This window comes from Oryctolagus cuniculus, chromosome 10, assembly GCF_051225735.1.
Source record: "Oryctolagus cuniculus isolate XC-2025 breed Fujian yellow rabbit chromosome 10, ASM5122573v1, whole genome shotgun sequence".
In the NCBI taxonomy this organism is placed as follows: domain Eukaryota; kingdom Metazoa; phylum Chordata; class Mammalia; order Lagomorpha; family Leporidae; genus Oryctolagus; species Oryctolagus cuniculus.
In genome coordinates, this window is record NC_142876.1 from 101,266,581 (window position 1) to 101,288,144 (window position 21,564).

The 21,564-nt window shown below is 49.0% G+C and overlaps 1 protein-coding gene across 2 annotated transcripts in view; it reads left to right on the forward strand.

The window, feature by feature from the left end:
• Positions 1-21,564, forward strand: part of USP4 (ubiquitin specific peptidase 4) — a 47,868-nt gene that overhangs the window by 13,364 nt on the left and 12,940 nt on the right. Inside the window, exons 7-13 of one of the 2 annotated variants that reach the window (XM_051851635.3) lie at positions 5,578-5,718; positions 6,521-6,638; positions 14,193-14,366; positions 15,334-15,492; positions 17,408-17,632; positions 18,258-18,341; positions 18,801-18,895. In XM_051851635.3, the coding sequence (XP_051707595.1) occupies positions 5,578-5,718; positions 6,521-6,638; positions 14,193-14,366; positions 15,334-15,492; positions 17,408-17,632; positions 18,258-18,341; positions 18,801-18,895 (996 nt within the window). The remainder of the gene's footprint in view (positions 1-5,577; positions 5,719-6,520; positions 6,639-14,192; positions 14,367-15,333; positions 15,493-17,407; positions 17,633-18,257; positions 18,342-18,800; positions 18,896-21,564) is intronic. The other variant, XM_051851636.3, reaches the window with a different exon arrangement.

Genomic DNA, 21,564 nt, shown 5'->3' on the forward strand with positions numbered 1-21,564 from the left:
CAGTCATATGAGTTGTTTCATGCCTGGATACAATCTGAGAAATACATTGATTTTGTTACTGCTATCAGAGCTAGCGCACTTCTACAAGATGGCTGTAATGTTACTAAGAAGTATAATCATTTTTTTAGAAAAGATTATTTGAAAGGCAGTTAGAGAGAGACCTTCCATTTGCTGATGCACTCACCCAGATGGCCATAGTAGCCTGGGCTGGGGCAGGCTGAAGCCAAGAGCTTGGAACTCCGTTCTGGTTTCCCACATGTGTGGCAGGAGCCCAAGCACTGTTGCTTTCCCAGGTGCATTAACTGGGAGCTGGAGTGGAAGTGGAGCAGCTAGGACTTGCATCCACGCTCGTGTGGGATGCCAGCATCACGTCCAGCAGCTTAACTCCTCGGTTCCACAGTACTGGCCCCCCTAAGTGATACATTGTGTGGGACCACTGTCAAGTCTGCAGTCTGTTCTTGACCAAATGTCTATATAAAGCAGCGCTTCACCATGTGTTGTCTGGAAGTGTCAAAATCCATTTAGTAGGGGTCTAAGAAATAGAGAGGAGGATGGGCCTGGGGAAGAAGAGGTTAAAAGAAAGAGGTACTGAGAATTTCTCAGAAATCACAAAAGATAAAAGATTTCAAATTTGAAGAGTGCCAAGCATGGTAGAAAAATTAAGCATACATCTAGACAGAAAGATGAAATTGAAACTAACAACAAAGATGAAGAGAAAATTGCCGTTTATTTTGAAAGAAAAAGTCACTTATAAAGGAATAAGAAGCAGAGTAATAGCAAACCTAAATAGGAACTGTAAATCTGGTAACTTTTCAGGCTCCAAAGGACTTTAGAAGTTTCTAGCCTGTTAAGCTATTAACTAAATGTAAAGATGAAGCCATTTTTACTTGGTGAGGTTTTCCGCTTCTCTTTGAAAACCTCTTGGAAGACGTTCCTGCTGGAGATACAAGGGTACAAGGGAGGGCTTTGGAAGAAAGAATTCTTCCTCAAGAAACAGCACTGCAGACTTCAGAGGCGGGAGTGTTTAATTTTAAATTAAGGACTTCTGTTTATTAGAGAGTAAAAAGGCAGACCACAGAGTGAAAGAAGATACTTAGATCCAGAATTTCAAAGAAACACAAGTCAAGAACAAGAGCCTGATAGAGAAAGAGGCACATGGAGATGGGCGTTGTGGCACACTGCTGCCGCCTGCGATGTTGGCATCCCATATGGGCATGGGTTCAAATTCTGGCTGCTCCACTTCCAGTCCAGCTCCCACTAATGTGCCTGGGAAAGCTGTGAAAGATGACCCAAGTCTTTGGGCCCCTGCACGTGTGGATGGGCTGCAATGGAGTTCCAGGCTCATTGCTTCAGCCTGGCCTGGCCCTGTCTGTTGTGGCCATTTGGGGAGTGAGCCAGCGGATGGAAAATCTGTCTCTGTTACTCTGCCTTTCAAATAAATAAGTATAACTTTCTTAAAGGAAACAAAAAAGGTAGAATTATATGCATATTCTACAACTCATCCACCCCACTCCTAGGGAAACCACCAAGATAAATACAGCCCATGTTCACTTAAAGGATGTTTGCGACAACATTGTATGTCATAGTCACAAACATCGGAACTAACTCAAATCTCCACCCTCGGATTAGATTTGATTACAGAGAGAGAATGACGTGTGTCCGCCCAGTGGACCTCCATACAGCAATGCATAGAATCCTTGTTGAGTCTTGTGGTCAATGTTGAATGACAGACACTGGACACAAAGCAGGTGTACTCTATGATTCTGTTGTTACAAAGCTTGATGTGCTTTGATGGGAAAGCTGCCCCCTACAATGTGAAGCAAGGAGCCAGGAGCTTCTTCCAGGTCTCCCACTTGGGTGCAGGGGCCCAAGGACTTGGGCCATCTTCTATTGCTCTCCCAGGCCACAGCAGAGAGCTGGATCGGAACCGGAGCATCTGGGACTCGAACTGGCCCCCATATTGGATGCTGGCTCTGCCAGCGGCGGCTTTGCCCACTACGTCAGCCCCAACACTGTCTTTCAAATTAATAAATTAATCTTTAAAAAAAGAATAAGAATTTTGGAGACAGGTAATGCAGTACTGTAGCAGCAGCTTCGTGCATGATTAGAAATGAGTTGCTTCGTCTTGTTGCTCTGTTGTGTGTGGTTTCTGCATCACAGGTGGCCACTTTATGGTCTAGTGACTGCTAGAGCTTCGGGAATTATACTTGTGAGCTGATAGCTGTGGTTGGGGAGTAGGACACAGATTTCCTTTAAAAAACATCTCCTGGGGCCGGCGCTGTGGCGTAGTGGGTAAAGCTGCCGCCTGCAGTGCTGGCATCCATATAGGCGCCAGTTCAAGTCCCAGCTGCTCTTCTTCCTATCCAGCTCTCTGCTACGGCCTGGGAAAGCAGTGGAAGACGGCGCAAATCCTTGGGCCCTGCACCCATGTGGGAGACCTGGAAGAAGCTCTTGGCTCCTGGCTTTGGATAGGTGCAGCTCCGGTCGTTGCGGCCATCTGGGGAGTGAACCAGCTTATGGAGGACCTCTCTTTCTCCCTCTCTCTCCCTGCCTCTGCCTCTCTTTCTCTGTGTAACTCTGTCAAATAAATAAAGAACGATTCGGGTCATCTTCTGCTTTCCCAGGTCATAGCAGAGATCTGATCAGAAGTGGAGCAGCCAGGGCTTGAACCGCTGCACCACAGCACTGGCCCCCTCCATGAGGTTTTAATCCCTATGCCAAACACTGTCCTGAAGAAAGGACTAGCCATCTTGAAGCAGGTAGCAAATTGCTGCACCTGCGAATGGTTAGTGGAAGGCAAGAAAGAAAGGAAAAAAAAAAAAAAAAAACTAGTAAAAAATTAAAAATGTTTAAAAAGCATGAAGTAAGGAGTCTAAGCTAAGTGCACCTGTAAAATACAAATGTAGGTTTGTTAAGCTCACTCATCAGAAGACAAACTCTCAGGTCAGATTTTTGAAAAAAAAGTACATATTATCTGTAATATGTTATCTATCAAGGAAGATAGGAAGGTTAAAATGGGAGGAACACTGAGGTGGATGTTTAGCCTAGCCACGAAGTGCCTGGGTTCTGTACCCTGCCCTGGCTCCTGACTGTGGATCCTGGGAAGCACTGGTGAGGGCTCCAGTGATTTTTTTTTAAAGACTGACTTATTTATTTGAAAGGGGGGTGGTGAGAGGCAGAAGATCTTCCATCTGCTTGCTGAATCACCCAAATGGCCACAGCAGCCAGGGCTGGGCCAGGCTGAAGCCAGGAGCCAGGAGCTTCATCTGGGTCTCCCACATGAATGGCAGAGCCTTAAACACTTGGGCCATCTTCCCCTGCTTTCCCAGGCCATTAGCAGGCAGCTGGATGAGAAGTGGAGCGGCTGGGACACAAACTGGCGCCCATATGGGATATCCACATTTCAGGGCAGTGGTTTTACCCTGCCACACCACAATGCTGAGCCTTGTAACTAGGTTCTTTCCACCTTCATGGGGGTCATGGATTGTATTCCTGCCTTTAGCTCACTGCCTTTAGCAGGCAGTGTCAGATGCCGGAACGTGTGTTTCACTCTCCTGAGACTGCCATGGCTGCTCGGCCGTGGGGAGCAGACTTTGCTGCCACGGAGGTGGCGGGGACTCCTGTCATTGTGGATAGGTCTGAAGTGTGTGCTTGAGCTCCCGTGTGGTAGCAGCGTGCATGCTCTGCTCTCATGAGGGCTCGTTCTGTGGCTGCCTGAATTCTTGGGCTCCTTTGTGGTGTGAGGAAGAGACTGAGCAAGAAATGCACCTCTCAATTAAAGAGAGGACATTTCCCTATGGGAAGGAGAGGCTGGGGGCGTCCTCTTGCCCTCTCTTTTGCTGTGACTTCAGATTTGGGTAGAACCCAGTTCCTGACGCCTGCTTAGGCCCCCTGGATAATTTCCTGATGTCTGCCAGCTGCTGATGCGGACACAGGGTCATACGTTATCTTTGCTGCCATGTGCTTGCCTCTCAGGAAACCCTGGTTGTGATCATATCCCATTAGGTTGGACACTGTGCTAGGAAGATTCACTTTCTTTTGTAGGTTCTTAAACAGATTTTAAATAGAAGATCAATAAAATTGATTACAATTTCATTTGGGCAATTAGTGCTTGAATTAATATATGTGGAAATAGGAACAAATTTGAAATAAGGAGTTTGAAAGATACTGAAACATGAAACAGAAGTGTAATTTGTGTTTAGCAAATTTGAAGAAAAAAAGAAGAATGGCAAAGTGAAACCAAATTAACATTTTCCTGCTTTAATGTCTTTTTTTTTAAATTGATCTCTTTTTTTGTTTGTTTTTTTTTTTTTTGTTACTTTTTTAAAGATTTATTTTATCTATTTGAAAAAGTTACAGAGAGAGGTAGAGACAGAGAGAGTGAGAGAGGTCCTCCATCCGCTGGTTCATTCCCCAAATGGCTGCAACAGCTGGAGCTGGGCCGATTCGAAGCCAGGAGCCAGGAGCTTCTTCCAGGTCTCCCAAATGGGTGCAGGCGCTCAAGGGCTTAGGTCATTTTCTGCTGCTTTCCCAGGTGCATTAGCAGGGAGCTGGATGGGAAGTGGAGCAGCTGGAACTAGAACCAGTGCTCACATGGGATGCCAGCGCTGAAGGCCTGGGCTTTAACCTGCTGCGGCACAGCACCAGCTGTTCCTGCTTTACTGTCTTTACAGCTAGCTTTTATTTTTCATCAAACATTTTTGAGGAAAGCCATCTCTTAGTGCCATTTTTCAATGCCTTTTACTAGTAACTTGAAAAGGTAGTGAGTTTATGAATAATAAATCAAACATGGATGCCTGTGGTTGTATCACAGTGAAAGATTCAGCATATGACCCTGTGCTCTACTGAGGCAGGAAGACCAAGTAATTGCTTCACTCTTCTCAAGCTTTTTGTAATTTATTTTTTCAAAATTTTTGCTTATTTTATTTTAGAGCCAGAGACACCTTCCATCTCCTGGTTCATTCCCCCAAATGCTCGGGATAGGGAACTTAATCCAAGTCTCCCAAGTATTTGAGCCATCACCTGCTGCCTCCCAGGGTGAGCATTCACAGGGAGACGGATTCAGAATTGGGAGTAGAGCAGAGCTGGACTCAAACCAGGACACTCTGATATGGGATGCGGATGTCTCAGGTCCAATTGGCTGGCCTTTTTTTTTTTTTTTTTTCTGAATATTTATCTGAAAGGCAAAGTGACACACACATGTATACACGCTCATGTCTTCCATCTGCTGATTTACTCCCAAAATGACTGCAACAGCTAGGCCTGGGCTAGGTTAGGCTGAGGCTAGAAGCCAAACATTCCATCTGGGTCTCAAGGACTTAGGCCATCATCCACTGCCTCCCAGGTGCATTAGCATGGATCTGGGTTGGAATCTGCACATCCAAGTCTAGAATTGGTACTCTGATAGGGATGTGTGTCCCAAGTGGTAGCTTAACCCTCTGTGCCACAACAGCAGTCCCTACAATTTATTTTGACTGATTACAGAAAATGTTTACTTCTTGAAAAGGGACCTAAGCATAAAGTAGGGTTTACTTCTTGCAAAAAGTCAGTAGCATTGTTTCTGCTTCTCTTCCCTAGATCAAACACTGCGCCTAGCAGAAATTTTACTACCTCTCCAAAATCATCAGCAAGTCCCTATTCCTCAGTGTCTGCCTCTCCCATTGCAAATGGTGATAGCACTAACACCTCTGGGATGCACAGTTCCGGTGTCAGCAGGGGGTAAGAGCAGGCCCCTTTCCTTTTGCTTCCTTTTCCTGAGTCCTTCCCCGGCCTGTCCCTGGGGAGCTCACTGGCCGCTGCACTAAGCATAGGTGGGTGGGAGTTTCCCCGGAAGTGTGCTGCATGTGGCTTCTCAGTGCGTTTCCTACTGCCGTGCAGTGTCCTCCTGCTTCTGACTCCCGCTGCTTGTCTTCCTGCAGGCTGGGTCCTCCACACGGCTTCAGTCAGCAGTGGTCTCGGGTCCCTGCATTCGCGTCTGAGGGATGGGTTGATCTGGTGGGCAGAATACTTGGAGGGGACCGTTCCCGGCTGTGGGACAGCCAGGCCGGTTAGCCCTCTGGATGTCTGAGATCCTTCCTGCTAGCTTTTCAGGAACAGCTGCCATACACCATAGACAGGGCGGAAGATGAGAGTGTGGCACAAGTGTATGTGAACGCTCAGGCCCAGCCAGGGTCGGTGTGGCCTGCTGGGCGGTGGTCGCCCAGAGCTCTTGATCTTGGAAGCCAGAATGTTTTTCCCTGCGGTGATTTGGCATCAGCCTTCAAAGGGGTACAAAGTTAGCATTTGCCAAGCCTGAGAGAAAAACATTCAAATAACATCTTGCCCCTTCAGGTGCTTGCCACCTGCTAGCTTAACCTGTCACCCTGGGCTTGGAGAGCAGAGGCTGGAGGGGAGGAGGGAGAAGGTGCACCGTGCAGTTTCAACCAGACCTGAGTTTGAGAAGCCCCTGATGCCCTAAAAGGTGTCCTTAGGACGTGTGTGCAGAACTCACCTTCCCTGCTGGTCTGGTTGTGTTTTCCAGTGGATCTGGCTTCTCTGCTTCCTATAGTTGTCAGGAGCCTCCGTCGTCTCACGTACAGCCTGGCCTCTGCGGACTTGGAAACCTGGGAAACACCTGTTTCATGAACTCCGCTCTGCAGGTAGAGGGGAACACGGGCGTCTGCCCTGGGCTCGGGTGGGAGTGCGCTGCTGAGGTGCTGGGGGCCTCGCTCAGAGCTTCCCGCCCCTGTCTTGTCAGTGCCTCGGTGGTCTCCTGTTGGGCCCCTGCGGCTGGTTGGTGCAGAATGACTGCCTCAGTGTTTGCAGCCAGAGCATCGTGTTGATCAGTCTGTGTTTGATTTTACCAGTGTTTTGTTTGCCTTTTGTTGACCCTTCGGCTGTGATCTGCTTAGAAAATATTGGAGTACTTGCCTGCTTTGATTTCTTAAAGAATGAGGTGAACTTGGAGGAGTTGGGGCCGAGCTGAGTTACGCCCTGCTGACTGCCGCGTACCCGTTCTCTGAGGATAACTGCCCCACCCCCTTCCCTTCCTGGAGAAACTTCTAAATCTTCTCTCTGAAACCTCATCTATGCACTCATCAGATACTCGTTGGCTGCTTACTGCGTGAAACCCCACGCCAGACTAGGTTTCTAGGATTTAGGATCCAGCTGCAAAGTTAAGAGGGCACAGTCCTCAAGCCTGCCCTCACTTCTCAGACCAGCTGCATGTTTGAGGGTTCCCAAGACCACCTTCAGGTTTGATAATTTGCTGGGGTGCATAGAACTCATTTGAAGCTATTAATACTTATCATCAAAATCTGCCAAGGGAAGAAGAATCGGCAGAGCCCAGGAGGGTTCCAGATGCAGCGCTTCTTTGCTCTCCCCTGAGAATCAGGAATCATGCTCGTTACTTTCCTGGCATTGGTCTTAGTGACATGCACAGAGTGCTGCCCTCAGTGGAGCTCACCCAAGCTTCCTTGTTCAGAATGTTTTTGGAGGCTTCATTACATAAGCATGTTTGATTGCCCAGGTAGACTGATAGCATGTGACCCAAAGCCCTCACCCTATTGGTTGTTCTGGAGTGGCTGGGCCCTAACCTGTAGAGTGGATGTACTAGTATGATTAGTTATTCCTTCCTGAAATCATTTTTTTTCTTTTAAGATTTATTTATTTACTTGAAAGTCAGAATTACACAGAAAGAGGAGAGGCAGAGAGAGAGAGAGAGAGAGAGAGAGAGAAAAAATCTTCCATCTGCTGGTTCACTCCCCAAATGGCCGCAACGGCCGAAGCTGCGCTGATCCGAAGCCAGGAGCCAGGAGCTTCTTCTGGGTCTCCCACGCGGGTGCGGGCCCCAAGGACTTGGTTCATCTTCTACTGCTTTCCCAGACCATAGCAGAGAGCTGGATTGGAAGTGGAGCAGCCAGGTCTCAAACTGGCACCCATATAGGATGCCAGCACTTCAGGCCAGGGTGTTAACCCACTGCGCCACAGCACTGACCCCTCATCCAGTATGACTCAATGCCTTCCAGGCAAACAGAGACAGTCCTACCAGGCATAGTATTCCAGGGGCCTGTAGATGATTTCCCAGAAGCTAAGGGTGGGGCTGGTGCTATGGCATAGTGGGTAAAGCCACCGCCTGCAATGCCAGCATTCCAGATGGGCGCCAGTTTGAGTCCTAGCTGCTCCTCTTCCAATCCAGCTCTCTGCTATGGCCTGGGAAAGCAGTAGAAGATGGACCAAGTCCTTGGGCCCCTGCACCCATGTGGGAGACCCCACAGAAGCTTCTGGCTCTTGGCTTTGGATAGGCGCAGTTCTGGCCGTTGCGGCCAGGTCAACTGGGGAGTGAACCAATGGATTGAAGACCTCTCTCTGCCTCTCCTTCTCTCTCTGTATAACTCTGAATTTCAAATAAATAAATAAGTCTTTCTTGAAAAAAAGCTAAGGGCAAAAGTCAGACATTCTCTTTCAGCAAGGCAAGACAAAATTATTTATACATGGGAACTCTGGTGAATAAATCAGACTCTTTTTTGGTAAAGTGTTTATTTTATTTTATTTTATTATTTTATTTTATTTTATTTTATTTTATTTTATTTTATTTTATTTTATTTTATTTTATTTTATTTTATGAAAGAGCAACAGAATACAGGAAAAGACATGTTTTGATTCATTGGTTCAACTTTCTAAATGGCTGTCCCAGCCAGGACTATACCAGGCCAAAGCCAGAAGCCAGGAACTCCATCTGAGTCTCCCACATGGCTTGCAGGGACCAAAGTACTTGGACCATCTTGTGCTGCCTTCCCAAGTGTGTTAGTAGGAAGCTGGGTGGGAAGTGAACTAGCTTAAACTCAACCAGCACAGCAGTATGGGATGCTAGCATCACAGATGTGGCTTAACCTGCTGCACCGCAGTGCTGCCTCCTTCCAAGACCTAAAATCTAACTTAGAAGTTTTTGGGACTATAAGGGGAAGGATAAAAGATTTGTTTAAAAAAAAAAAAAAGGATTAGATAACTCTTGGGTTTGAAGGTTGATTTAAAAAAAAAAAAAAGATTTATTTATTTGAAAGGCAGAGTTAGAGTGAGCAAGACAGATCTTCCATTCACTGGTTTACTACCCAAATGGACGCATGCCTAGAGCTGGGCTGATCTAGAGCCAGGAGCTTCTGGGTCTCCCACATGTCTCTTGGGGCCCAGGAACCTGCGGTATCCTCCACGGCTTTCCCAAGTGCATTAGCAGGCAGCTGGATCCAAAGTGGAGCAGCTGGGACACAAACTGGTACCCACGTGAGATGCTGATGCCGCACGTGGTGACTCTACCCATTATACCACAGCACTGGCCTGGTTGAAAGTCTTTTTTTTGTTTTCCACTTGTGAAATTGCTTAGTGGTAAAGAAAAGAGATTTGTGATTTGGCTTTTCATGGATAAGTTTTCTCAACTTGCTCTTTCTGTCTTTTTAAGATTGATTTATTTGAAGCGCATAGTGATCTTCACTCCCCCAAGTGGCTGCAACAGCCAGGGCTGGGCCAGGCTGAAGCCAGGAACCTGGAACTCCATTCTGGTCTCCCATGCGGGTAACAGGGGCTGAGTACCTGGTCCATCATCTGTTATTTTCCCAGGCACATTAGCAGGGAGCTGGATCATAACCAGTGCTTCGTAGGGCATGGCAGTGTCAACAGGTGGCATGTTAACCCACTGTACCACAATGCTGGCCCTTTCTCAATTCTTTTTACCCTTAGTTTTCCTTGACTGTTGAGTAAGGGTGATAATAATGAGGAATTTTATAGCTCTGCATTGGAGTTTTATTGGATGAGTTAAGCTTCCATCACAGGATGCTAGAAACAGAACGTATGAAACCCAGTGGAAATGGGAGGAAAAGAACAGAAATTAAGGAAATACAAAGCAGATTTAAGTGCAACCAAACATGATTCTTTGAAAAAAAACTTAACACTGATAAACCCATAAGAAGACTGATCATCAGCCTGGCTTTGTGACTCAGTGGATTAAGCAGCCACCTACACCACCTGATCCCATATGGGCACCAGTTCGAGTCCTGGCTGCTCCACCTCAGATCTAGCTCCCTGCTAATGTTCCTGGGAAGGTAGCTGAAGACAGCCTACAGACGTGGTCCCCTGCTACAGGGGATCCCTGGATGGAGTTCTAGTCTCCTGACTTCAACCTCGCCCCTCTCCCACTGTTGTGACTATTTGGGGAATGAATCAGTGAACAAAAGATCTCTCTCATTCTGCCTTTCTAATAAATAAATCTTTTTTTTTTTTTTTTTTGACAGGCAGAGTGGACAGTGAGAGAGACAGGGAGAAAGGTCTTCCTTTGCCGTTGGTTCACCCTCCAATGGCCGCCGCGGCCGGCGCTCTGCGACCAGTGCACCGCGCCGATCCGATGGCAGGAGCCAGGTACTTATCCTGGTCTCCCATGGGGTGCAGGGCCCAAGCACTTGGGCCATCCTCCACTGCACTCCCGGGCCACAGCAGAGAGCTGGCCTGGAAGAGGGGCAACCGGGACTAGAACCCGGTGTACCAGCGCCACAAGGCGGAGGATTAGCCTAGTGAGCCACGGCGCTGACCATAAATAAATCTTAAAAAGAAGACTGATCAGCAAGGAAAAAGAAAAAATACAAATGATAAATGTCAGGAATTAAGAAATGTATAAATCCTGTAGGTTTTAGAGGATGTGAAATCCTTTGTATGCTGTTAGAGAGCCTAGATGAGATGGACAGGTTGCCTTGGGAAGCACGCTTACATGCAGATGAAGAAATAGAACCTCTCAGTAGCCCTGAGTTTGCTTAAGAACTTATTTAGTAGTTAAAAGCCTTATAACGGCCGGCGCCGCGGCTCACTAGGCTAATCCTCCACCTTGTGGCGCCGGCACACCGGGTTCTAGTCCCAGTCGGGGCGCTGGATTCTGTCCCGGTTGCCCCTCTTCCAGGCCAGCTCTCTGCTGTGGCCAGGGAGTGCAGTGGAGGATGGCCCAAGTGCTTGGGCCCTGCACCCCATGGGAGACCAGGATAAGCACCTGGCTCCTGCCTTCAGATCAGCGTGGTGCGCTGGCCGCAGCGCATCAGCTGTGGCAGCCATTGGAACGTAAACCAACGGCAAAAGGAAGACCTTTCTCTCTGTCTCTCTCTCTCTCTCACTGTCCACTCTGTCTGTCAAAAAAAAAAAAAAAAAAAAAAAAAAAGCCTTATAACACAGAAAATTCTTTTTCTGGATTTTGTGACTGATGTAGTCATAGACTTAAGGAAGAATGATAACAATCATATGCAAACTCCAGGGAGTAGAAAAAGAGAACAAGGCAACTCAGACCATTTTTCAAAGCAACTTACTCTGATACAAAGATCTGTTAAGGATCTGTTAAGGATTTTTCTTTTTTCCTTTTCAGTTTATTTGTGAGACAGGAGAGATAGATGGAGAAAGAGTTCCCAGCCACAGGTTCATTCCTCAAATGCCCACAACAGCTGGAGGGGCTGAAGCAGCTAGCTGGGAACTTAATCTAGACGTTGATGACCAGGACCAGTTGCTTTAGCGATTACCTCCCAGTATCCACATTAGCAGGGAGCTGGAATCAGGAGCTGGACCTGGGACTTGAAGCCAGGCATATCTATGTGGGATGCAGGCATCCTAACTAGCGTCTTAGCTGCTAGGCCAAATGCCTACCACTAGCACATTTCTTTCTAGATTTTTTTTTTTACTTATTCAAATTTTTTTATAAAAATTAAAATTGTAGATGATTATATCATGATAATAGACACAAATAACACAATTTTATGTATTTTTTTTAAAAGATTTATTTATTTATTTGAAGGTCAGAGTTAGAGAGGTCTTCCATTTGCTGGTTCATTCCCCAGATGGCCATGACAGCTGGGGTTGGGCCAGGCTGAAGCCAAGAGCCAAGAGCTTCTCCTGGGTCTCCCACATGAGTGACAGAGCACCAAGCACTTGGGTCCTCTTCTGCTGCTTTATCTAGGCCATTAGCAATGAACTGGGTTGGAAGTGGGGCAGCCAGAACACCAGTTGGCGCCCATGTGGGAAGCCTGAATCACACGTGGCAGCTTTACAACTGCTACAATGCAACACTGACCCCAACTTAATAACATTTTAGCAAATCAAATTCAGTGACACCTAAATAAAAGTGATAACATATAACCAAATGGTGTTTGCACCAAGAGAATTATATTGGTTTAACACCTGAAAAGTTAATCAGTGTCATATAGTAACAGAATAAAGTTGTATGCTTATCTTAACAGAGAAAAAGGTAGTACCAATATTTAATTTTTTATTTTTTTAAACTTAGATATTTTAAATATTTTCTTTAAAGATTTCTTTACTTATTTGAAATGCAGAGTTACAGAGAGACAGAGGCAGAGAGAGTGAGTTCTTCCATCTGCTGGTTCACTCCTCAGGTGGCAGCAACAGTCACAGCTGTGCTGATCTGAAGCCAGGAGCCAGGAGCTTCTTCTGCGTCTCCCATGTAGGTGCAGGGGCCCAAGGACTTGGGCCATCTTCTACTGCTTTCCCAGACCAAAGCAGAGAGCTGCATCAGAAGTGGAGCAGCCAGGACTCGACCTAGCGCCCATATGGAATGCTGGCACTGTAGATGGCAGCTTTACGTGCTACACCACAGTGCCTCCCCATCTATTTTTTGTTTTTTTAAAAATTTATCTTATTGGCTGGCGCCGTGGCTCACTAGGCTAATCCTCCGCCTTGTGTTGTTGGCACCCCGGGTTCAAGTCCCAGTTAGGGCACCGGATTCTGTCCCGGTTGCCCCTCTTCCAGGCCAGCTCTCTGCTGTGGCCCGGGAGTGCAGTGGAGGATGGCCCAAGTGCTTGGGCCCTGCACCCCATGGGAGACCAGGAGAAGCACCTGGCTCCTGCCTTCAGATTGGCACAGTGCGCCAGCCGCAGCACACTGCTGTGGCAGCCATTTGGGGGGTGAGCCAATGGAAGGAAGACCTTTCTCTCTGTCTCTCTCTCTCTCTCACTGTCTAACTCTACCTGACAAAAACAAAATTATTTTATTTACTTGAAAGAGTTAAAGAGAGGGGGAGAGAGGGAGTGGTAGGAAGAGAGAGAGAAAGAGAAGAAAGAGGTCTTCCATCTGCTGGTTCATTCCCCAGATGACAGCAGTGGCTAGGGCTGGGCCCGGCTGAGGCCAGAAGCCAGGAGCTTCTTTGGGGTCTCCCACGTGGGTGCAGGCTTGGGCCATCCTCTGCTGCTTTCCCAGGTGCATTAACAAGGAGCTTTCTTTTCTTTTCTTTTTCTTTTTTTTTTTTTTTAATATATTTTTATTTTTTTGACAGGCAGAGTGGACAGTGAGAGAGAGAGAGAGACAGAGAGAAAGGTCTTCCTTTGCCGTTGGTTCACCCTCCAATGGCTGCCGTGGCCGGCACGCTGCAGCTGGCCCACCGAGCTGATCCGATGGCAGGAGCCAGGTACTTATCCTGGTCTCCCATGGGGTACAGGGCCCAAGCACTTGGGCCATCCTCCACTGCACTCCCTGGCCACAGCAGAGAGCTGGCCTGGAAGAGGGGCAACCGGGACAGAATCCGTCGCCCCAACCGGGACTAGAACCCGGTGTGCCAGCGCCGCAAGGTGGAGGATTAGCCTAGTGAGCCGCGGCGCTGGCAACAAGGAGCTTTCGAAATGGAACAGCTACGACTTGAGCCAGCGCTCGTATGGGATGCTAGCACTGCAGGTCCGGGCTTTCTCCCACTGTGCCACAATACTGGCCCCCAATGTTTAGTTTTGAATTTGAAAAGTTAAAATACTACTTACTGACCTCTGTACTATGCAGTTCTCCTGTTTTTTCCCCTCCTAATTTTTTGATTCTAGCGGGATATACTGTCTTTACCTTATTTATATTTTGGCTTTTTAGGAAATGCTGAAATTTCCCAGTCCTTTCTATTAAAAAAATCTTAAAAAATATTATCTTCCATTAAATAAAGACTTTTGCCCTCAGGTAGCTGATTTCAAAGATAAAGTCTCAGGCAGTTTGTGTGCGTTTCTCCAAGACCATGGCGCTCGGAGCTGTGGTGTGGTCCATCACTTTCATCTCCACCAGGCTGTGCCTCACTGCTGTGAGCCCTCAGAGAACCTGCCAAGGCTTCGTTTTGCTGGGGTTGATCTCGGCGGCGCTTTAGAGCTCGGTTCATCTTGCCTCCGCTCTCTGGGCAGAATGTCCACTCGGATCGTGTTCTCTTTCAGTGCCTGAGCAACACTGCACCGCTGACCGACTACTTTCTCAAAGATGAATACGAGGCTGAAATCAACAGAGACAACCCTCTTGGGATGAAGGGGGAGATTGCAGAGGCCTACGCGGAGCTCATTAAGCAGATGTGGTCGGGGAGGGACACTCACGTGGCACCTCGCATGTTCAAAGTATGTTGAGATCCGCCTTCCTTCTTCCTGTGCTGGGAGAGAGGTTTAGTGTTGTGATGAGCTATTCATTTAGTCGCGCTTTGGGATTCCGATTCAGCCCTGATGCTGTCCAACCCCTCTGTCCGCCGTCAGTCTCGGCGTCCTCGGTGCCTGTCCCTGGCTGCGGAGGCTCAGAAACTTCTGTGCTGGCGCCAGGCGGTTTTTTTTTTTTTTTTTTTTTTAATTTTTATTTTACTTAGAGAAATCAAGACAGAGGTCTTCATCCACTGGTTTATTCCCGAAATGACTATAGTAGCTAAGGTTGGGCCAGGCCAAACCGGGAGGTATCTTTTTTTTTTTTCCCAAAAGATTTTATTTATGTATTTGGAAGGCAGAATTAGAGAGAGAAAAGACTCAGAGAAATCTTCCATCTGCTGGCTCACTCCCCAAATGGCTGCAATGGCCAAGGCTGGGCCAGGTCGAAGCCAGGAACCAGGAGCTTCTTCCAGGTCTTCCGTGTGCATGCAGGGGCACAAGCACTTGGGCCATCTCTTGCTGCTTCCCCAGGCCATTAGCAGGAAGCTAGATCGGAAGTGCAGTAGCTGGGGTCTCAAACCAGCATCTGTATTAGATGTTGGCATCATGGGCGGCAGCTTTACCCGCTTTGCCACAGCACTGGCCCCGCACTGGCATCTTAATGATTGTACACAATAGTCGCCCCCCCCATTCATTTATTGAGAGGAAGACAGAGTTTCCATTGGCTGATTGACCCCCACAAATGCCTGCAGTGGCCAGAGCATGGCTGGGGCAGTCCAGGGCCAGAGCCAGGGAACAACCCAGGCATTCCACTGTGGAACATGGACCATGGCCACGCTAACGAGTCGGCTAAGTGCACACTCCCACAGAACTATTTCTAATGACAGTTTCTCCTCTGACTTTGCTGCTGCTGCGTATAATTTGCCTTCTGATGCAGTTACTTTTGTTGTAGACCCAAGTGGGACGTTTTGCTCCTCAGTTTTCTGGCTACCAGCAGCAAGACTCTCAGGAGCTGTTAGCCTTTCTTCTAGATGGATTGCACGAAGATCTCAACCGGGTAAAGAAGAAGCCCTACCTGGAGCTGAAGGATGCCAACGGCCGGCCGGATGCGGTATGACCCTGTCTGTGATGTCTGAGCAGTAAAACCCAGGAAGGCGTGCAGGGCATTCTGGGTTTTGAGTGTTGGCACCAAGGCCCTGGTGTCTGTCACGGTTGCTAGTGACAAGGGTGTGGACTCTGGTTAAGAAATGCACGCCACATCAGAAAGGGACTAATCCACATTACTACTAACACTTCCTTATGGACGTCTTCAAATTAGAGTCTGTTTGCTTAGTTTTGCATTACTGAACCAGATTCTAGGACATCGTCAAAGCTGTAGTGTGGACCCTTGGGATTATTACTGCTCCCATTAAAGTTCATTCATGAGTATTAAAATTGTTTTTTTTTTTTTTAATTTATTTATTTGAAAGAGTTACAGAGAGAGGTAGAGACAGAGGTCTTCCATCCGCTGGTTCACTCCCTAATGGCTGCAATGGCCGGAGCTGTGCTGATCCGAAACCAGGAGCTCAGGAGCTTCCTCCAGGTCTCCCAGGCGGGCGCAGGGGCCCAAGGACTTGGGCCATCTTCCACTGCTTTCCCAGGCCATAGCAGAGAGCTGGATCAGAAGTGGAGCAGCCGAGACTCCAGCCGGCACCCATGTGAGATGCCAGCACTTCAGGCTGTGGCTTTACCCGCTACGCCATGGCGCCAGCCCCTACAATTGGTTATTAATATTAAGTTTTGGGCATTTAAATATTGAATGTTCAGGCCGGCACCACAGCTCAATAGGCTAATCCTCTGCCTGCGGCGCCGGCACACCGGGTTCTAGTCCCAGTCAGGGTGCCGGATTCTGTCCCGGTTGCCCCTCTTCCAGGCCAACTCTCTGCTGTGGCCAGGGAGTGCAGTGGAGGATGGCCCAAGTGCTTGGGCCCTGCACCCACATAGGAGACCAGGAGAAGCACCTGGCTCCTGCCATTGGATCAGTGCGGTGCGCCGGCCGCAGCACACCAGCCACAGCGGCCATTGGAGGGTGAACCAACGGCAAAGGAAGACCTTTCTCTCTGTCTCTCTCTCTCTCTCACTGTCCACGCTGCCTGTCAAAAAAAAGTTAAAAATAAAAAAAAAATATTGAATGTTTGTATATTCAATATTTAAAATAGGCCATACTTTTTTTTCTTTAAAGTTTTTTTTTTTTTTTTTTTTTTTTTTTTTTTTTTTTTTTTATTAATTTGAAAGGCAGAGAGGTAGAGGGAGAGACAGACATCTCCCATCTGTTGGTCCACTCTCCAAATGGCCATAACAACCAGAGCTAGACCAGACTAAAGCCAGGAGCCAGGAACTATCATGGTCTCCCGCATGGGTGGCAGGTGCCTAGGTACTTTGGTCATTTTGTGCTGCCTTCTCAGGCGCATTAGCAGAAAGCGGGATCAGAAGTCAGAAGTGGAGCAGCGAGGACTTGAAACGACACTCCAGTATTGTGATACTGTCATCGCAAGCAGGGACTTAACCCTCTGTGCCACAGCGCTGGCCGCAGGGCATAGATTTTCTCATCTGTGAAAGGGGCATTTAATATTTCAGCTGTGCTGTCACATTAGGATAATTAATGTGAATGCTTTAATGTAGTGTTTAGGTTCTGAAGGAAACACTGTGCCAACTAAACTGTAACATGGATTAAAACCTCCCCAGAGGGACGGAAATACCACGTGTGCAGCCCTTGCCCTGTTAGATCTGAGTGCCCGCGGTGCTTTCAAGGCTTCTGTCCCCATCAGAGGACACACTGACCTCTTATTTTCCTTAAATGCTGTGTCAGCTCTTATTAAATTTGCGCCTGGCTGTAGAGTAGGCGTGTGATTCTAGCCTGGAATGTTAAGAACTGTCCTGGCCCTGAGTGGCCTGGCCCCGGCTCTGGGCTGGTCCCTGGCAGCGTTTACTGGGCACTACTCTGGATCCAGGGAAGAGAACTGATGCTGCCGGTCCCTCTCTTTCAGGTGGTGGCAAAGGAAGCCTGGGAGAACCACAGGTTGCGGAATGATTCTGTGATCGTGGACACTTTCCATGGCCTCTTCAAATCTACTTTGGTTTGCCCAGAATGTGCTAAGGTTTCTGTGACCTTTGACCCATTTTGCTATCTTACTCTCCCACTGCCCTTGAAGAAAGATCGAGTTATGGAGGTCTTCCTGGTTCCTGCTGACCCTCGCTGCAGACCCACCCAGGTGTGTGTGCTCTCGAGATCCTGGTGGGCCTGCTTCTGTCCGCTGCCTTGGGAACTCAGGGCCGCCTGTGTCCCCTCAGCGCTTGCCTGCGTCTGCCCTCAGCCCCATGCCACCTTTCTTCGTGTAATCCCATACACGTCAGGCCTGCTGTCAGTTTGTTCCCCCGCGTTGCATTCGTGTGCCTAAAGGGACCCACGGATGCACTGAGCAGTCCTTGAATGTGAGTGTTGTGGACCCACAAGCAAGGTGCTTCCATGGTCAGGCTCACCCTTAACTCAGCCAAGAAAGCCTGGCCAGAATGAGAAGCTAGAAGAGGTGTGAGTGGCGGCCTTCATGTGCAGTCTCGCTGATGGCGCCTGCGTGCTTGCATTGCTTTGGGTAGGACCACGTGACAGTTTGTAGTTTAAATTGTTATCTCAAGACAGTGGTCAGGTGGTCGACCACATTAGGAACAGGTCGAGCAGTGCGTGGGAGGGAAGGAGGTGGCCTGGCTCCAGGTGTTGACGCACGCTCGCCTGTGTGCTGGACTGCGCCCACCGCACCGCACACTGCTGCCCTGTCCCGGGCAGTGCCTGCTCTCCCAGCTCACTCCCCTCCCCTCCCCTCGCCCGTCTCTCCCTTGCAGTACCGCGTGACTGTCCCGCTGATGGGGGCTGTGTCTGACCTCTGTGACGCGCTCTCCAGGCTGTCTGGCATTGCTGCAGAAAACGTAAGGCGGGGTGATGAGTGAGAGGAAGTGGGGGGGGGGCGGGGGGTTTCCTGTGCAGCACAGATGTGCCCTCGTCTCTGTGTGCACTGTGGCTGTCCCAGCTACTGGGGAACACCATCGTTCCTGCACTGGGCTCACACTAGCCATGCTCAGGGGGCAGGGACCGGGGCCCTGCTCCCGGCACTGTGTGATAGGGTCACCTGGAGGCCTTGGGCCTTGTGGACACCCCAGCAGCCTTTGGGTGACTCCCAGTCTCTGGTCGGCACTCCTTGCCGCTCCTGCCTCCTTAAGTGCCGCACTCCCTTGGACTGTAGCCCCGAGCCCTGGAGCTGGTTACGGTGGTCTGTTTGGAGGCAGCGCTGCAGTTGAGCGTGTTGGTCCATTTGTTTCTGGGTTTTAAGCAATTAGCAGGGCGCTCTGGTGCCATCCTGTGATCGCTCTCGCCCTGCTGGTCCTCAGATGGTGGTCACAGACGTGTATAATCACCGGTTCCACAAGATCTTCCAGATGGATGAAGGTTTAAACCACATCATGCCTCGAGATGACATCTTCGTGTGAGTACGCGGCGCGTCTGCCGCAAGGGCGAGCAGACACTGTAGAGGCTGCTGGTGTGTGTGTTTCCGGAGCGGGAGTGCGCCTGTGGATTCGCCAGCTGCCAGAGGCGGGTGTGCAGGGGACTGTGGGCAGCTGTCAGTATAAGCTGTAGAGCTGGGTCTCCCCATGGCGCTTCTCCGTGTGGACACCTACAAGAGCTCCTGTAAGAGGCCTGCCTCCTGCTGGGCCACAGCTGTGGAAGGAAGGGGGAGCGATCCAGAGAGAGTTCCATCCCGTCTGCCAGAGGCGCCTTCATCGCCATCTCCAAAGTGACAGGGAGGCCTGCCGGACGCTCTGTGTGCGAGTCCAGCTCGGGCGCTCTGTGAGCCCGACACGGGGTCCTCGGCTCTGCCGGTGCTGCTCCGGGGCTGCTCAGTGTGGCTGTGTACATGTCCCGGCTGGAGTGCAGTGGGGCATGAACCTGCCTGCTCCTCTCAGACTGTCCCTGGTCAGGGACGCCTCGGGGTGGCCCACACCCTCCTCCTCTGCCCCTCGCCCAGAAACTTCCCCTGCTGCGACGCTTCCAGGGTTGGTTTTGGCTTTGAGTTTTGCTGAGGAATGCAGCGCACAAAGAAGGAATCCGCCCTGCGCGTTTGAGCCTGACTTGTAGTCTCTGTTCTGAAAGGAGTGGTTCGTGGCGCACAGAGGATCCCAGTTCTGTTCCCATCCCATCTTCACCCACAGGGGGAGCCAAGGCTCACACCAGGCCACAGAACGAGGACCGGGGACAGTCAGCTTTCATGTCCATTTCTGACCCGAAGCCCTTGACACCCCTGAGTTCTGGAAACATATTTGCACACCTGAAACAGGGCTGTCTCATTATGTGACCCAAGGCAGATTGCCTCCAAAAACGGCATTTTCAGAGGGTTAAGGGCCAGCCAATGGGAAAACATGTTGTTCTGTGAAAGCAGCAATAGTCTCTGGTATTTTTTGAGCATGTTGGGCACTGTGCTGCTAAGTTACGTAATTCTCCCCGCAGCCCTTTAGGGTGGGTAATCCCACTGTGAGCTGGGTAAGCAGACTCAGTGCGCACCTGGCCACAGCAGCAGGAAACAAGCCGCGGACCTGGAAGCTGGCCTGGCCTTATGTAGGGCCTGGCCCTTCCCTGGCGCGAGCTCCTGTGTTTGTGTGAATTGTTCTTAGAACTCCTCCTGCGTAAATTGCAGTCAGGACTATCCGCCAGGCCTTTGGGGGAGAGGAATGTGTGTTTCTAGTTTTAAAAAATGGAATCAGTGAATGAGTCTCACCCAAGAGAAGAGGAAAAGACCACAGCCACGTTGGTAACATCTGTTCAGGCCAAAACATCTGTATACCTCCTCAGCCCCATGCTAAGAAAGACACTTTTTTTTTTTTTAATATGTATTTATTTGAGAGGTAGAGCTACAGAGAGAGGGAGAGACAGAGAGAAAGGTCTTCTATCCACTGGTTCACTCCCCAAATGGACATAGCAGCTGGAGCTGAGCCGATCCAAAGGCAGGAACCAGGAGCTTCTTCTGAGTCTCCCATACTGGTGCAAGGCCCAAGCACTTGGTTCATCTTCTACTGCTTTCCCAGGCCATAGCAGAGAGCTGGATAGGAAGTGGAATGGTTGGGACTGAAACCAGTGCCCATGGGATGTTTGTGCCAAAGGCAGAGGCTTAGGCCATTACACTACAGCTGACCCCAGAAAGACACATTTAAAAATCATTAAATATATATTTAGTAGTTTTTTTGCTTAGCTCTGATTTTTATTTTTTTAAAACTTTAATAAATAAACTGCTTTAGTATAACTTTTGGATAATAGCGGTTCCCCCCCATAACCTCCCTCCCACCCACAACCATCCCATCTCCTACTCCCTCTCCCATCCCATTCTTCCAACAGTTTGCACCCACACAGATACACAAAGTATAAAGTACTGTTTGAATACTAGTTTTACTGTTAATTCGCATTAGTATAACACATTAAGGATAGAGGTCCTACATGGGGAGTAAGTGCACAGTGACTCCCGTTGTTGATTTAACAATTGACACTCTTATTTATGACGTCAGTAATCATCCGAGGCTCTTGCCAAGGCTATGGAAGCCTTTTGAGTTCGCCAACTCCGCCCTTATTTAGACAAGGCCATACTCAAGTGGAAGTTCTCTCCTCCCTTCAGAGAATGAGCTCTGATCTTTTTACTTCATTGCTTTTGAACAAAGATGGAGCTAGTTTTCTAAACTTGCTTCCTTATTTCAACAAAAAGAGACTCTGGCTGATACCTTAGGAGTATATCGTTATGCAGTGCTTGGTTTTATGAAGGGACAGGGCCCTGAAATGCATTTTTTTTTTTTTTTTTTTTTTGGACAGGCAGAGTGGACAGTGACAGAGTGAGTGGCGCTGCGGCCAGCGTACCGCGCTGATCCGACGGCAGGAGCCAGGTGCTTATCCTGGTCTCCCATGGGGTGCAGGGCCCAAGCACTTGGGCCATCCTCCACTGCACTCCCTGGCCACAGCAGAGAGCCGGCCTGGAAGAGGGGCAACCGGGACAGAATCCGGCGCCCCGACCGGGACTAGAACCCGGTGTGCCGGTTCCGCAAGGCGGAGGATTAGCCTAGTGAGCCGCGGCGCCGGCCTGAAATGCATTTTTGAAAGTTGAGCTGCTTGGTGACG